Source organism: Vanessa atalanta, chromosome Z (genome assembly GCF_905147765.1).
Source record: "Vanessa atalanta chromosome Z, ilVanAtal1.2, whole genome shotgun sequence".
NCBI lineage: Eukaryota > Metazoa > Arthropoda > Insecta > Lepidoptera > Nymphalidae > Vanessa > Vanessa atalanta.
The window spans coordinates 2,923,024-2,942,217 of NC_061902.1; the positions used below are offsets into that span (position 1 = coordinate 2,923,024).

The 19,194-nt window shown below is 38.8% G+C and overlaps 1 protein-coding gene across 1 annotated transcript in view; it reads left to right on the top strand.

Annotated features, from left to right (window-relative positions):
- Window positions 1–19,194, top strand: part of LOC125076218 (glutamate receptor 1-like) — a 168,363-nt gene that overhangs the window by 98,742 nt on the left and 50,427 nt on the right. The window contains exon 4 of the mRNA XM_047688279.1: window positions 11,352–11,479. Coding sequence (XP_047544235.1) covers window positions 11,352–11,479 — 128 coding nt within the window. The remainder of the gene's footprint in view (window positions 1–11,351; window positions 11,480–19,194) is intronic.

The window sequence follows — 19,194 nt, forward strand, 5'->3', positions numbered from 1 at the left end:
AGCTGAGCTCAAACACTTGAATCAGTCGAAAAACAAATAATTTTCTAGGCAATTTGGTTTTTCAACAAAGAAATATAAATAATTATTTTAGTAGAAAATCTCCTGCTATTTCATATAATGTTAAAAGACATTAAGGAGATACACGTAACAATATTGATATTATAACATTAGTAATCATTATCATTACCAGTTATCATTATACCGTTAACGCGTATCCACTGGAATTTATGTCATTCTGATTGATTTCGATCACAGATTTTCAATGTCGACTTCTAAACTGAGTATAAGTTATCAAAGTTCATATTATGTATATGTATGTACTGCCCCACTATTATCTCACTCTTGTAATCCAATGGACGGCGGTCCAACATGACTGACCAGCGTTCTGGCGACTTTTTGACGAACGGAATTATATGCGCTTTTCGAAGCACGGTAGCGAAACAGTGCAATTCGAATGTAGAACGTTTTGATATTTTTCTTGACAGACTGCTGACTGACCCGAGAACGATTTGAACTCCCTTGTATGCGCGTGGCTCGTATGTAGTATCATTACTGTAATAAATACAGAGTATACAAAGTAACTTACCGCTGTTTGTCTGTCCATGTCTGTCTTGAAAATCTTACAGCTTAGATTTTTTAAATTACGTAACAGATTTTGATGCGATTTTTTTAAATATATAGAGTAATTCCAGAGGAAACACTGATAATAATTTAAGAGTCTTATAGTGTGATGGCGTAAGTTAACACATTTTATTGCAATTACACACGCTGGCTGAACCCTACGAGATAGATCAAAATAATGTACTGTAACTGTAACTGTAAACTACAGTGTACAATACACATTAAAAAGGTCTACAAAAAGTAGATGGTATATATCTATCTCTTAGGGATAACTTACAATAAACATTTTTAATCGTTTTTAAACAATACAGCATTAATCCATATCCAATCAATTATCTTTAATACATTGTGCATTGTAATATAGATCAATATGGCCTTGAACTGACTGAAGCTGTGAACGTTGTATATAAAAAAATTCAGTAGTATATTTAGTATCAACATTACATCCGTGCGAAACCGGGCGAGTCGCTAGTATATAAAAAAAATTAAAAAAGAAATTATTATAATATGCTTTTATCTACTACACTCCATATTTAACGTTTTTTTTCAATCAGGAACTATTTCAATGAGCGTGAATTTTGATATTTCACTCTATAAATATAAAATATTTATTAATAGCGAATAATCGACCATGTTAAATTTTTACTGGACAAAGCCTTTTCTGTTAAGTGCGGTATATGCAACCTAATCCACTACAACTTGGCGGATAGGTACGTATCAGAATTTCTTCCGACATATGAAGGTTTTCTCACGATATTTTCCTTTACCGCAGAGTTCTCTAGTACGGTCTGAATTTCAAACTCAAATGAAGCTCTAGTAAAACAAAAGGGAATCGAATGATTTCTTTCAGCAGAATCTGACAAAGTGCGAATCGTGACCGTACCGAAGAGTTCCGTACAATCCTAAGGCCTGATCAATTGTCACGATACTGATATAAGAAATATTTTACGAAAATCAATTCTCCTATTCTCTTGTTGTAAATACACAGACAGACAACATGAAGTATTGATTTTAGTTTCATCAGCCATTAATCCAGGTGAATTATAAGATTCCCCCCCGGCTGTTACAACCGCCACGGTTGCGCCTACGATGCCTAAGGCACGTCATGCGGCCAAGTCCAAGCTGGCCGCTCCTCGTACAGCTGCAGTGGTTTTAACGCTGCAGCCGGAAGCGGAGCAGAAAGGCATCACGTATGCCCAGGTCTTGGAGCGCGCTGAGCAGAACGTGAAACTCGAAGACCTTGGGATCAATGGCGGGCTCAAAGTTCGACGCGCAGCGACGGGGGCTAGAGTGCTGGAGCTGCCGAGAGCACAGACAGAACAGGCGGAGAAATTAGCCGACAAGCTCCGCACTTTGTTGGATGGGGTGGCCAACGTTGTTCGCCCCATAAGAAAGGTGGACATTAAGGTGACGGGGTTAGACGACTCCGTCACTAAAGAAAAAATTATTGCCGCAGTCGCTCGCGAGGGGAGTTGCCCCGCTGAAATGTTAAGGTGTGGAGATATTTCACGCGGGCCCGGTTATATGGGTATGGTCTTTGTGTCCTGTCCGATAGCTGTGGCGAAGAAGCTGTCTGATGCCGGTCGTCTCTTGGTTGGGTGGAGCTCGGCCAGGGTGTACGTGCTGGAACAGCGCCCTCTGCGCTGCTATAAGTGCATGGGCCTTGGTCATACAAAGGCGCTCTGCCCATTCAGTGCGGAACGAGGAGGCCTTTGCTACCGGTGCGGCGTTGATGGCCACAAATCGGCTGCATGTACCGGGAAGCTGCGGTGCGCAGTGTGCTCAGACGCCGGCAAGCTCTCCGGGCACGTGATGGGGTCGAGGGAGTGTAACCCCCCCATCACGAAAGGTAAGGTGGTCCGAGATAACCAGACCACCGCCAACTTGGGACGGCGCCAGGCCGAGGAGGAAGCTGCAATGTCAGTATGATCGTAGACTTCAGCTTCCTTCAGACGAATCTCAACCACTGCGCCGGGGCTCAGGACCTACTGCTGCAGTCCATGGTGGAGTGGGGGATCAACCTGGCTGTGGCCTGCGAGCCCTATTACGTTCCGCCCTTAACTCATTGGTTAGGGGACGTGGACGGCACCGTGGCGGTCCTCACGAGAAGCGGAATAGGTCCACCCCTTTCACTCATTGAGAGGGGCTCAGGCTACGTAGTGGTGGGGTGGGGGGAGTACGTGGTAATCGGAACATACTTCTCCCCGAACCGAAGTTTGGCTGAGTTCGAGATCTATCTCGGTTCGGTCAGAGCTGCGGTGGCCAGGCAGTCGTCGAAACAGACAATACTTCTCGGCGACCTAAACGCAAAATCGCGTGCCTGGGGCAACCCTGCCACGAATCCGCGAGGGAGGGCCGTACAAGTGTGGGCCCTACTCTCCAATCTGTCCCTCCTCAACAAGGGGCAGGTTCACACCTGCGTGCGCCAACAGGGGGGTTCTGTGGTGGACGTATCGTTCGCTACCCCTGTAGTGGCTCGCAGAGTGCAGAACTGGAGAGTAGAGGAGGAGGTGGAGACTCTATCGGATCACCGCTACATCCGATTTGAGATCTCCACCTCCCGCAGGCCGGCGGAACCCCAGAGGGTGCCGACCACGCTGCCGAGGTGGTCTCTCGGCCAGGTCGATCGAGAGCTGGTCAAGGAGGCTGCCATCGTGCAGCGGTGGGTTTCCGCAGGGAGAAGGGAGGGCGCCAACGCGGAGGAGCTGGCGGGTCGCATGAGCAGTTCCCTCAAGGAGGTCTGCGATGCGGCCATGCCTCGGACCCGGCGCAAGGTTCCGCGCCGGCATGTCTACTGGTGGTCGCTCGAAATCGCTAACCTTCGGGCGACGTGTTGCCGGGCGCGGAGGGCCTACGTCCGCTGTCGAAGACACAACGGCCTCGACGCGGAACTGGAGGGACAGTTGCTGGCCGCTTATCGTCAACTGAAAAAAGATCTGCAGTTGGCAATAAGTAAGGCCAAGGAGAGGGCCAGGGAGGAGCTTCTGGCGGGCCTCAACCGAGACCCGTGGGGGCGCCCGTACCGTGGTGTGCGTGGAAAGTTCCGCAACCAAAGCGCCCCCGTCACGGAGACGCTGCCGCCGGATCTTCTTCTGCGCCTAGTTGGGGAACTCTTCCCCCATCCAGGCGAGCACGTCCCTCCGCAGATGGCCCCTCGCTCCGTGATAGAAGACGCAGTGGCTCCACCACTGATCACGGAGCGGGAGATGGAGATGGCCCTCGGCCGCTTGAAAACCAAGAACACGGCGCCGGGTCCAGATGGGGTTCCAGGGCGTATTTTGTGCGACGCTCTGGAATACCTAGGTGCAAGGCTTCGGGAGTTGTTCGACGAATGTCTTTGCAGCGGGCAGTTTCCGAAGCCTTGGAAGGAGGGGAAGTTGGTGCTATTGCCAAAGGAAGGTCGGCCGATGAATTCCCCTTCGGCGTACAGGCCAATAGTGCTGCTGAACGAGACGGCCAAACTTTTCGAAAAGGTCCTCGCAGCCCGTCTTGTTCAGCACCTTGAGGAGGTCGGTCCGGGTCTTTCAGAGGCCCAGTATGGGTTCAGGGCAGGCCGATCAACAGTCGACGCCCTGGACGCCCTGAAGACTCGGACGACAGAAGCGGTGGCCCGGGGGCAAGTCGTCCTGGCGGTGTCACTCGATGTGACGAACGCCTTTAACAGTCTTCCATTCGAGACGATCAGGGAGGCACTTCTATACCACGGGGTGCCGACCTATCTGAGGAGACTGTTGGAAGCGTACCTCCAGGACCGGGAGGTCCTCTGGGTGGGGGTCAATGGGGAGCTAGTCCGGCATCGGGTAGGCTGCGGCGTTCCACAGGGGTCGGTTCTCGGCCCAATCCTGTGGAACGTTAGTTTCGATTGGCTCTTGAGAGCTCCCGTCCTTCCCGGGATGGGGGTGCTCTGTTACGCGGACGACACCCTCATCACGGCGACAGGGCGAGATTTTGGGGACGCAGCCCGCTTGGCTGAAGTCGGAACTGCTCTCACCGTGGACCGGATGGAAGCGCTGGGCCTGAGGGTCTCCATTTCGAAAACGGAGGCTCTCCTTTTCCACGGTCCACGAAGGGGACCCCCTCGAGGGGCAAGTATCACCGTCCAGGGGACGGTGATCAAGGTGCAGGCCCAGATGAAGTACCTGGGCCTGATCCTGGACGGACGATGGAGCTTCAGGCAGCATTTCGCTCAACTCGGGCCGAAGCTCATCAACGCCGCTGCCGCCCTGGGACGCCTCCTACCAAATGTGGGAGGGCCGGGATCGCTATGTCGGCGACTATATGCCGGTGTAGTGAGGTCAATGGCGCTGTACGGTGCCCCGATTTGGATAGACGCCCTCACCGCTGGCAATCGGGCCCTCTTGCGGAAACCGCAGAGGGTCATAGCAGTGAGAGGTATAAGAGGGTACCGTACGGTGTCATGGACTGCGGCGACACTTCTCGCGGGTGATCCACCTTGGGAACTCCAAGCAGAGGTGCTCGCAGAGGTGTACCGGTTCCGGGCGGAGGCGAGGAACGGCGGCGACCGTCCAGGGTTGGCGGAGGTCGGGCGGATCAGGGCCATAGCCCAGCAAGCCCTGATCGCCCGATGGGAGGAGGATCTGGGGTCACCCACGGCAGGCCTGGCGACAGTGGAGGCGGTTCGTCCCCACTTGAGTCGCTGGGTCAAGAGAAAGCGTGGCACGCTCACGTTCAGGATGACGCAGGTACTTTCCGGGCACGGATGCTTCGGTAAGTACCTGCACGGGATAGCGCGGCGGGAGGTGTCACCCTCCTGCCATCAGTGTGGCGCGTCAGTGGACACGGCGTACCACACCCTGACTGAGTGTGCTGCGTGGGGGCCCCAGAGGCATTCCCTGGTGGCGTCTTTGGGCGGAGACCTCTCGCTGCCGAGCGTCATCAACGCAATGCTCGGTAGCGAGGCGTGCTGGTCAGAAATGCGCTCCTTCTGCGAAAACGTTATGTCGCAGAAGGAGGCAGCGGAACGGGAGCGGGAGGTGGACGCTGCTGCAGACCCGATCCGCCGAAGAAGACCGGGGAGGAGGAAACAACGCTACGCGCACCTTCTCCCCCCGCCTCAATAGGCGCCACAGGAGCTAGGAGGGTTCTCAGTACCCCGGGAATCCCCCCTAGGAATTGGAGGCCCGCATAGGTGGGCCGACCGTCAGGGCGTCACGGTAGTATGCGAAAGCGATCCCGTGGCGCCTACCGATGAGACGGAGAGGGTACCGCTGGTTTTTTAGTGGGTATTCCGGTGTGCCGCTAACATCTTGGGCACCGGCGAGTCCCACATACCCCCCCACTTCCACGTGGGGGAAACGCGTAACGCGTTTTTCCAGCGAAAAAAAAAAAAAAAAAAAAAAAAGGTGAATTATAAGATGTTTCTTTTTTTTTAATTCATTATTAAAAAAATGACATATCTAGAAAAGACCACGAAGCTATTACTGGTTTGAAATGTCGTTGTGCACTGAGAAAAACTGACATGAAACGTAACACTGATCTTTTTCTACAAAAACCGGTGACTGAGATAATGCGTTTTTGATATCTGACACTTTACTCATGAATAGTATACACAGTAAATTTAAACGCGAAAGTCGACAGCGCAGCGCTTCAGTTCCTATGTATTTAAAATTAAATTAAGACCAAATTTTCAACGTTTATTGTAAGTAAAAACATATCGTTTTTAATATATTATTACTTAGTAGGGCAAATATAAAAGAATAATATTATATCGTTATTTCTTCACCACTTCAAGTAACATCGTCCATTCGATCACAATCCTGTCAGCAGTGCGATCTCTTGGCAGTCTGACATTAATGAAAAATAACCTATACATAGAACTACTACTGGTAATATGTTCAAGAAGAGACCGAGTTACAAGGTCTAACAAATCTTTTTTTTTTTAAAACGATACCCTTACAAAAATCTCTACTTTCACTTATAAAAAGGAAATTCTCGATAATAATATTATACAAACATTACAGATATATTGAATTTAAATAGTGTATTCCCTTAACACACGCAATTTATTTAATAGTTATTCATGAGCACAATACAGATTATAAATGGATCAAAAATAATAGCTGTATTTAATCAATAATAAAAAAAATTAATTTATCTTAGAATAGATAAAACAAGACAATATTCCAACAATTACAAACTTATAATTGACAAAATTAAATACAATTACAAAGTCACTAATGAAAATAATTGTATAACCAAAATGAACCACATTTTATCCTTAGTCTTCTAATCATATAAAAAGCAAATATATACATATTATGTCCGTTTTAACTTACTTTTTTTCCAATATTAATTACCTAGACCCACAATCGTCCATAATAATCTGACCTATATCGTAAGAATAGTGAATCGTAAAATTTCGTATCTTAAAAATACTTTGGCTTCCATTTGTAAGCCTTCGAGAAAATTAAAAGGAAAATTCTAACTACGTATCTTTTGTTTAAACTCCAAGTATTTCACAGCTTTTGGCTATATTTAAATTTAGCGAGAATCTCAGTTACGATATTACTAAAATTTTCGTAATATTCTAACGGGAGCACCGTGGCATACTAATTCGATAGTACAGTACACTACGATGATATTCCAATGTATGCTATTATAAACTCTATAACGATACGTATAATGCCTAGTATATCTTAACAATGTTATATATTGTTGCTTACGTCTTGGGACTAAGCGTGTGACCTTCCTACAATTAATACATAAACTAAAATGCTTACAAAATACGTGTTTAATGGTTATTTGTTTTAATAACAGAATATAATTTTCAAAACATACCAATAATACTATGGTTGCCTGTTTAATATTGCTTGTATTAAATAATCGAATTCAAGATAATAAAAAGATTATTATTTCAAATCAATACACAAAATTAGCTTAAATTAGTCCGCTGGCTTTACAGTCTTACAATTTCATTTATTATTACATAAGATATACATCAGTGAGTCTTTTTAGGATTGGATCATTACTTTCTGAGATTACCCCCCCCCCCCCCCCCGTACATACAAAACAATCAAATTTTAGCTCTTTATAATATCATTAAAATATGTATATATATAGCCGAGATGGCCCAGTGGTTAAAACGCGTGCATCTTAATCGATAATTTCGAATTCAAGCCCAGGCTAGCACCACTGAATTTTCATGTGCTTAATTTGTGTTTGTAATTCATCTCGTGCTCGGTCGTGTCGTGAGGAAACCTGCATGTGTCTTATTTCAACGAAATTCTGCCATTTGTGTATCCACCAACCTGAATTGGAGCAGCGTGGTGGAATATGCTCCAAACCTGCTCCTCAAAGGGAGAGAAAGGCCTTAGCCCAGCAGTGGGAAATTTACAGGCTGTTAATGTATATGTGTATTGAATATTGTGTGAAACAAACCAATCTATTGCGTTTTTCTTTCCAAACAGTGTCAATAATTTTATTTGAAACCAATTCTATATAACTCCGACATAATAAGACTAGAAACTAAATTACTTCAATATGATTGAGCCATTGCGCTATTGACATACTCAATGTCAATAGCGCAATGGCTGACGGGCCGCCTACTGATGTAAGAAGTTGCAGGATCGATCCTGAAACCTCGAGCTATTGTCGTCGTCGTAAATAGGAATATTAGTAATTTCTTAATTTATTTATGGCATTAAAAAAAATATATATGTATAATTAGCAGTGTTGTTATGCTTGCAAAGTCTTGGATTGATGTATTGACATCAGTCTATCATTTAACGGGCTATTCTTTCATTAAATATGATAAACTCGGACAGAGAAATAATATTGTTTTTTTTTGTGGCATTGGTGGCATAATCACCTGGTCATAAACAAGCGCTGTAAGAAATATTAATGATTCTCTACATCGCCAAAACTCAACAAACTATGAGAACTAAGATATTATATCCCTTGTGTCTATAGTTCCACAGGCTTACACCCTTAAAACCGGAAGGACACAATACTAAGTATTTCTGTTTGGCGGAAGTATATCTAATGAATGGGTGATATCTACCCAGACGGACTTGCACAAAACCCTAACACCAAGAAACTTGTACAGTAAATGAACTGCCCGTCAATGCCTCACTGGTGGCCTAAATCCTCCTCTTCTTTTGATAAATGATTTAGAGTTTAATCCACCACTCTGCTCCAATGCTAGTTAATGAAGACATAATATGTGGTATTTTCATTCGACACATGCAGGATTTGCTAGCGATGTTTAAATGAGTTGAATTATAAACACGAATTATGCACATGGAAGTTCTAAGATTGGCCAGATTTAATATGATGTATGTATATTTAGTATAGAGTAATTTAATATGTAGAAAAAAAATAAAAGTCAATTCTGTAGGTACATAAAAACAGCGAATGAATGGGATCAATTAGAACAAGCAATCCGGAGACCTCTATGGTTCACAAAATAAGGGTACCGTTGATTAAGTTATAAACTATTCTAAGGCTGCGATCACACTGCTGCTGCCAATGAATATTAAAAGAACTTACAAAAAAAAAAACATTTCTAATTTAACATATTCATTATGGTTTCGTATTCGAAATTCAAATAATTACTTATTATAGATCCAAAATTATTATCATAGAATATTTTTTTCTAAATCTTGCATAATATATACATACCTCTAAATAATATTTAGGATGACGATAGTTTACACTCTTTTATTATAAGTATAATATTTTAATTCAGTTACAATATTAAAAAAAAAGTAGAACACAGTTTCACTGTAATTCGATATCCAACATAAAACGGTCCGTACTTTACAGCATTTTGAACAAATACTAATAATTACACTGAAAATAAAGTCTGCGCGCCGAATCTGAATTGTAGCTTGATTTGAATAAAGCCACTGTAAATATCTACTGGCTCACTGCTCACTAACATTTTATGTTCCATGATTGTCAGTACATGTACAGTTCCAAATGCTTAAAAAATGTCGACTTTTCTTACAATTTAAGTAGAGCCTTACCCCTGACAGGCCCCTCGTCAGTAGATCGGTGGTACGATTATTTAAACGTCATCACTTCAGGAGACCCAGACCCGCCACAAACAAAATTTAACTGGGAGCCTTCATAATTTACACGAATATTACCGGACCAACACATGATTACAGCCGAAATACGGATAAAACTGTTTTAAGGTCAAACTCATCAACGTTTCTATTTATTTAATTAATACAAACGGATTTTATTTACGAAATATAATAAATGACGTTCTCCTAACCGATTCAACGGCGGCCATTCGCAAGGGGTACTAGTCAACTGTGATCATATTATACTGCACATGTATGTGCACTAACATAGGCCCGAGCACATATAAGGTACTACTGTCTATTTCGTCTTTCTCATTATCTTATGGGATGGCGAAACAACCGGAAAGAGTTCATAGTCGGCTTTACATGTTTTGATTATCTAGACCGCTTCCTAGGAGTTTACTCTGAATTAAAAATTAAGACTAAACAAAAATAACATAAAAGGTAATAATGGTTTTTGCGTGAAAACCATTAAAGAATGAAATCCTACAAATACATTTTCTAAGTAGCTAATAGCATAAAATAATAACTAAAATATATATAACCTCCTTAAGAACATTTTTATCGTCCGTATAAACACAGATGATAAAAAAGATGAATGCGTATTCCTCGATTCTTGTGCGTAATATATAAATTTAATTTAATTGGTGAAAAATAATAGATGTAAAAGATTAATCTCGATCACATCTGATTTAATTTAATCCTGTTAATATAATAATTCAAAAGTGCTCGATGAAGCGTCGTTGAATGAAATTTATTTTGATTTTGAACGAATGCTCTCAATATTGACACTATATCTATCTAGGTAGAGCTTTGTGCAAGTCCGTTTGGGTAGGTACGACCAACTCATCAGCAATAGCATTGTTGCGTTCCGGTTTGAAGCGTGAGCGAGACAGTGTAACTACAGACACAAGGGACATAACATCTTAGCTCAATAAATATCTTAGCCCAAGGTCGGTAGCGCATTGATGTAAGGAATTGTTATTATTTCTTACAACGCCAATGCCTACTTACCATCTGAAGATCCATTAGCCGAAACATTACATAAAAAAATTATTATTATTAAGCACTGATATAATACATGCGAAAATTCTTCTCGCTAAAAACTACTGAACCGATTTCGATGAAAATTGGTACAGAGATAGTGATGTTGAGTTTAGTTATTCTCACGTTACATTAACAGCCTGTAAATTTCCCAGTGCTGGGCTAAGGCCTCCTCTCCCTTTTGAGGAGAAGGTTTGGAGCATATTCCACCACGCTTCTCCAATGCGGGTTGGTGGAATTCACAAGTGGCAGAAATTCGTCGAAATTAGACACATGCAGGTTTCCTCACTATGTTTTCCTTTACCGTTTTCCGAGATGAATTATAAACACAAATTAAGCATACGAAAATTCAGTGATGCTTGCCTTGGGTTTGAACCTGAAATCATCGGTTAAGATGTACGCGTTCTAACCAATGTGCCATCTCGGCATTGTATATCTCATATATAGAAATTACGGCTTGTTTTATGATTAACATTCATAATTATATTGTATATATACATTTATAGAGTTGTTATCGTCACTTGCTGGCAAAGTACCAGTAATACGTCTTATACGGTGTAAAAATCGTATTGAATATTCACGATTTGTTATTTTCCTTTGTCGGCCTAAAGTAATTCAATATATTTTTTGTTTCAGTTTGCAACCAATTCTCTCGTGGCGTAGTGTCCATGCTTGGAGCTGTTACACCGGACTCGTTTGATACCCTGCACTCTTATACGAACACGTTTCAAGTACCCTTCGTGACGCCCTGGTTCCCGGAAAAGGTGAGACGATATTTTAAATAAAATATACATTATTTATCCGAAAACCTTTACAAATAAAAGGTATACATGTCGAAGGTATAAAATTACATACCCAATAAGTTTTATCAACCATCATTTAAATATAGAAAAAATGACATAACCTTAATTGAAACAAACTTTTTTTTAAGAAAGTAAGTGTAATTTAGTAACTAAGCAATGGTATTTAAATAAACATCCTGCGCTTAACAGAATTAACAGAAATAGTCTGTAATATACGTGTACAATCTTATTACCCAATCAAATTCAGAAATAGCTGTATCCGATGATTCAATGGTATCACGAAATGCATTTCGTGCTTGATGTGTAAGCGTATTACCAGAACAAGACGTGTGTTAATTTCAGCAATCTATCTAGACGATACAAGAACATGAGTACTAAACAGTGAAATATCATAAACCGTGTATTTCGACTCGCTCACATACCCGGAATATCAGGATCTACAGTACAAGCTAAATAGAAGACCAACAAAGTCTCAGACAATCAAACGACGTACGCATAACGTAACAAACAGTTTTATCGTGTTTGTTTACAATCGAGGAATACATTTTATCATAAAATAAATAATCAAAACATTTAATAAATACAAAAACTACTTGAATTATCTCAGAATATTTAAACTGGAACCATATCAATATTTTGTATACATAATAAACCCAAATATGTCCAATCCATTAATTTAATAACACAATTGCAACATCAATAATACGAACAAATTTCTGATTAAAACACAAAATAACAGTAAGCATCATTCAACTATAAATAATTATTACAAATTTTACAACAATGTTCATATTCAAGCATTTGGCAATTTCAGCCCTTTCTAACCTGTATACAGTTGTATCATGTCAAATTATTTACGATGATATTTAATTTCAAATAGGAGTCATAAATAGCGATCGTAGCCATTGGTACGATTAGAAGTATGAACGATCAATGATCTAAATGGTCATGCCCCTTCTCAGTCATAACGCTAGCGGTTGAATCAAAATGATGCAGACAATTTATGTACTTGAAAGGAACACTACAACGACAATATTGGTGTTCAAATTATATTCATAATTATACTATTATGATAACTGAGAAAGTAATTCTGGTTGTGTGTTTGTTACGCTTTCACAGCTAAACCACTAAACCGAATTTATTCTCGAATTCCAAAGACATAGGATACTTTTTATGCTTAACATCTGAAAGCCAAAAAAGGCGGCTCTAAAACGCGAAGGCGAAAATTAGTTATCTAGATTTATTAGACAAAAATGAACTCATCATTTCACTATTTATTGTTGTCACCATCTATGTACTACCCACTCATCAGATATTCTGTTAATATAAATCTGAACGACGTTTCTAAAAACATGAGAGCTGAACTCAAGCAGGCTCACGACCACGACCTATAAGTGCAACTTTAATGAAAAGTAGAACAAAATATATAAGGATAAATTGTACAATAAATATGTTTATAGAACGGTAATATTAATTAATTTTAATTAATTGTTCTACGTAGACGATAACTTCCAAATTCAAATACCCATCGTTCCGAATAATGAAATAATTATTACTTCTAACTGACGGTAGACTAGCCTATTGCATACGAAATTTTATAGTGCGTTTTGTGTTCACTGCCATTGCAAAATAGGAGAGCAATACAACACGGTCCAATATTATTGGGAACTAGTTGTCGCTTCGCTCGCGTTTTAGTGGTTTGTTATCATGTGTTAGTCAAAAGTATCCTATGTCCTTTCTTGGAGTTAAAGTTTGCCTCATACCAAATTTAATCAAATTCGGTTCATTGGTTTGGTAGTGAAAGAGCGACAGACAGATAGACAATAAGTATAAAGTACCTAATGAAAAAAGGCAATTGCATCGGGCCGATCGCGGTTCGAATTTGTTTTTATGTTTTAGTTAGGCGGACGGCTACATGTAAAATATACATTGACGTTGTAAAACTTTTAACCAATCCTTACATCGCCAATGCGTCACCAACCTTGGGAACTAAGATGTTATGTCCCTTGTGCCTGTAGCTACACTGGCTCACTCAGCCTTCGAATAAGAACACAACAATACTGAGTACTGTTGTTTGTCGGTAGAATACCCGATGAGTGGGTGATCTATCCAGACGGGCTGGAATTTGTAACATTTAATTACCTTATTCAATAATTATTTTTAATTTAACATTACGTGTTGTAATAAACCAATCAACTCGGAGAAGATCATGCGATTTTATGCCGTATAGTATTAATATAAGTATCGAAATGCTATAAAACTATTCCATAGTTAATTTTGTGCGACAACGCTAATGGATCAAAGGTCATCTTCGTTAAAATTAAATTACACTGGGAAGTCAGACAAATTACATTTACAAAGTAAGAACAGGAGAATATAATAAAAATCGTTTTTGGAAATGTCACGGGTATTATTTAAGTTTGATTATTATTTTTAAGGATGTATGTAAGGTCAAGTCAAATCCACAGTACATCTATTTATTTTTTAAAGTTATTTTTCATGTACAAATGTCAATGTCCAATAATTTCTGTTCGCATTTTATAATTTGTATATAATGAAAAAAATATGTCATTTTGATTAATAATAATTTAATATTTTGGCCGAAATTTGATATTTGTGGCCGAGTACAAGTTGAACCAATCAAATAATTTTATTTCTGTCCCGAGTAAATGTGTTGAATTATTGTATTGAATTATGCACAAATACTTTAATGAAAATGTAACTGCATCTATCATCTTTTATAACGCATATTACGTCGTTATATACCTATATATATATTGTCAAGTGCTGCGTTGCCGCTTTGACGTGTTCAATACGGTGGACGTACTGAGTTGAACAGTAGTTCACAGAACGCTACTGAAACGTCAAAAGTTAATGACGAATATCTCCATAACGACATCGGCAACAGTGTTTTTAAAAAAAAATGTATGAAGTTTCTGATTTTTCTGAATTTCTTTTTTTTAGCTGTGCATTGACTACGATACATATCGTTTTTTATAATTTTAGTTCGATTTCGTCCGGAGTTAAACGAGGCTTTTATTCTCAAATATTTCTTTCAAATCATCGGCTAAGTCCCTTTTTTTCCAATCGATGCATCGTAATCTCTATCATATATTCAAAATTTATCGAATGTTAGACAAGTAGATATATTTTACATGTATCTTTAAGCCTGAGTTTCCTTTCAAGTAATAAGGAAAAAATGTATCCATTACATCACGTCTAGCAGTTGTAACATTTAATGATGGTTTTCTATATTCATAAATAAGCCCCTCGGGGGCCAAATGCTTCCTCTTCGTTTGAGAAGGTTAGGAGTTAATTCCACCACGCTGCTACAATGCTGCTACAATACAAATACACAAATAAAGTACTTGAGCATTCAGTGGTGCTTGGTTAGGTTTTGAATCCGCAATCTTCGTATTGTAGCCCATGGCCCATCTGGGCTCACCAAGTACCTAATAAGCCAGTAACCCAAGTACCTAATAAATAGAAACCAGATGAAGATGATGATGACGTGTCGTAATGCCAACATGATCATAATAATACCTAGGTACAATTTCTTTACATCAAACAATACATTCATACTACTTAGTTAAGGTGAACTCAGTATTCGAACCTGGAACCTTAGCATAGACAACGGTATGCACCATCGACTTTTCATGTAATATAAGTATTTTAACAGTGTTTAACGTTTATACAAAATCGATATTCGCCTTTTAATGAGTGATATTTTGAATGAAACTTTGGGTTTATTATGAAAACCACAAGGTCGAATTTAATCTTGGATTTTACGTAAATAACGTGAACAGAGCTCTCATTCATGATCTTATTAACACTAACTTTTAATTACATATTATAATTGTGTGATAATACGTATTCATTTTAGGAAACAAGCATGATGCGATTCCGTACTGAATAAATTAAGTAAAAATTTATGAAGCAATGATAGAAACATAAATATCAGCTGAAATGTGCATAAATTACACAAGCCGCAAATTAGTTTCGCCTTGCAATAGTATGAGACCACAAACGGGCTGCACACGCCTTAAACTACCATTTATGAGACACTAGTGACCCCACCCCTCCACAAGTTCAAAACTATTACACTAATTTCAATGAAATAAACTCTTTAACTTTCAACAACTTGAAGGCGAGCAAAAATTATATTCACATATAATATGACCTCACATAAAAATATTTCAAGTTTATTAGCGTTGTAACGACTTGAATCTAATGTATAGAAGAATTGATTTACATATATTATTATTTATTTGGGTTATAATATATTAAAAAAAATATTTGTGCATCTATTCGAGGATAAAAGGTTCCGACATCGTTTGACCAAACACTATGTGTTTTTAATGTAGAACTCTACTCTCTTTTTAGTAACTTCGTCGAGACGGCGCTGCCGCACTTCAACTTCTATACCGTTCAAACTTAAGTAGTCTTCAATGTCTTTGGTTAAGCGATCGTCGTGGCAATTTGTTTATACACTGGCAAGAAACCGTCTACCAGGTGTTCCTAATCTTTAAATAGTATGAAACAAAATCACATCTCGCCGTCGTACGCTTAGATCTTTAAAACTACGCAACGGATTTTAATGTAGTTTTCTTCAATAAAAATATTGACAACCTATACCAAAAACGGTCAAAAAAAAAAATACAGTGAGTTTTTTTTACTAATGTTTAAAATCACCTTAATGCAAACAGCACACATCGCTTCGCAGGTTTTAATTGCAAAATATAAAAAAAACGTTTTAAATAATAATAATTACTTTGTGGTAATCAAATTAAACTTTAGTTGTCGTTTTCCCATTTTTATTTGTCTCAAATACAACTACGTCTAAGCTTGATCATATAAAATATACATATACAAGACATATGTACTTTCTATCATTTATCGGTTCTAAAACGAATAGTTTTTACGTGAATCAACAATACTTACCACTGACATTTCACGATCGCGTTCAAAGATGGTTTTCGTTTGTTTTTGCGGTACTAATAGCGTGTGGGTTTGAGCCGTTACGTAATCTATACATAACCTTCCTCGATAAAATATTTTTCCAATTAAACATTAATTAAAAATAGTTACTATATAAACCTTGACCGCATGGAATGGTGGTGAGAATGCTAGCAGCATTTCCCCGTTGAATCGTAATTCCCATCCTCTGGGCAAAATATGAACCAGCCGTTCTGTCACCAGTGGAGAGAATTTTGCACTGCTACTCTAAGGATTAAAGGATGAAAATTGACAAATATCTTAATTAAATTTAATGCTTAAATTTTTATGTGGTTACCACTGCCTTGTTACCGTAAAATTGTATCTATTCTTTATATCGCCAATGCGGCCGAACCATGGAAGCTAAGATGTTATGTCCACTGTGCCTGTAGTTAGACTGGCCGATTCACCCTTATAACTGGTACACATGAGTGGATGGTATCTAACCAAACGGAGATTATATCATTATAACTAACTGGTGGTAGCCCTTTGTACCAACAAATACCTACCACCAACTAGATATAATGCTTAAATACTATTTTTATAACATTATGTCTCCTTACGCGACTTTTTATACATAGATTAGGCACTACACTTACGATAAACAATCATTTACACTTCGACCGATAAGAGAACATCCATCCCACATACAAAACTTTTTCAATAAAATTTAACGTCATAACGGATAAAGTAGGAGGCTCAGCATCTGGCACGTTACATAAATATACATCCGCTTAAGTAATCTCGCGTCGAAAGGAAATAAACATTATATAAAATTATATAGAGAAAGCGGTTTACCTTCGAACAAAGAAAAAAACTGGCGTCCTATCCTGGAGAGTGCCTCATCAAGGAAATTGTCACTTTGCGGCGAGGCGCTAAAAATCATTATATGCAATTCTAACCTTTATGGAGCAATATTTCGTACGGAAATAAGACATTTTTCACTTAAATTTTCCATGCAAATTCCCTGGAAGCAACTCGCTCTTTGATTGCCTATCATCAAACAATTTTCATACGAACGTGAAAAGTATAGCTTTATATTTTAAGGGCTTTAATTCTCAAAAACGGACCTAAATGACTTCTGAAAAGGATTTAACAATAGATTTTGACCTATGACATTAACTTTGTTAGTGTAAATTTTCGTCGTATTCTTTTAAAATTTGTTATTTTTGCTATTAAATAATTTATATAATATGTAACTATATACTTACTACGGATCGAACTATGCCGTGAGTATCCATGAAGAATTAAATTACAATGAGGATTATCCGGAGATGAATCAAAGTCGTTGACAAAGTATTTTGACTTGGTGACATACAGATACCATCACATCAACTCACTCACTCATCACGTTTTCTAACTTCAATCACCAATCAATATGCCTTGATGTTTTTCAGTTTGTGTTCACTGTACGTCATAGTTCCTAATATATGTGGCGCTTTGATTTTTTTAAGGAATTGGTTTAGCACCGTTTTACTTTTAATTCTAGTTTGTAAATCAAATAATATGGTCAATCAGAGTTGGTGATTTATGTAGAGTAACGATGCTCAAATGTTATTTTCGTCTGATCACGAATTATATATAATTATATATACGAATATGAATATGAATAACAAGTATCTTTTTAAAAGTCTAGAATAATGATTTTGTATATCGTATTAAATTACTTCGTATATTACTGAGACTTATAACTCACATCACATCTCATATATGTTAACATTTATAATTCGCAATTTGAATCGAACAGCATACAAAATATCACAAAAATATGTTATAAATCATTACAATTAATATTTAAATCGATGTTTACTCCGAGGTTCTGATGAATTACGCACAGTGCCACAATTATTAGTTCAACTTATAAAACATTTTTAATTATATCGTTTAATGGCATATACATAGTTGATTATGTGTTTCATTTGAGAAAAATAGAAAACATGTACTAAAATTTTTGCCGGTTTTTCTTGACCATGTAACATGACAATTCAATAGTGCTTATATGAATAAGGAGTACTTTGAATTTGATTTCAACTTATAAAACTAAATTAATTATTTAATATTATATTATTTTATAATCAATCAGAGAATAAATCATTTTTAATATTTCACAAGTGACAAAGCGTTCATTTGACTTAAAGAGAACCCTAAAATGATTCGACTTTATATTAAGTTCGTTAACGAAATTCGGAACGTTAAGCTATTGTTATCTAGAATCTATTTGAAAGATATTATTAAATTAAGTAATAACTGCTATTGTCTTCGACTTGGCTCGCGTGGAATCTCGTCTTGCCTAATACTTTTGTAAAATTCCTTACTCGATATGATAGGGAAGTATTGTCATACAATATTGAACTCTATTTCTTGAATATTAAGAGTCATGTGTGCGACCCATGCAAGAAGGTATACGGAACCTCGTTTCTCTTTTATTATACCGTTTGGTATAATGGCCTGTACTTCTGTATTATTTTATAACAAGTATGGAATTGTTTGGATTTTTATTCCTATAAACGATGTCTAATTTTATTTCAAATTGAATTATTTTATAAAATTAGATTTTATACGCTACGCTCACTACGACAACTTCTCTGTAAATCGCTGCTTTTTTTAGTGAATACATTTTTCAAAATTTAAACCGAACCCACCAGCACACCAGCAACAAAACACCACCAACATAAACTAAT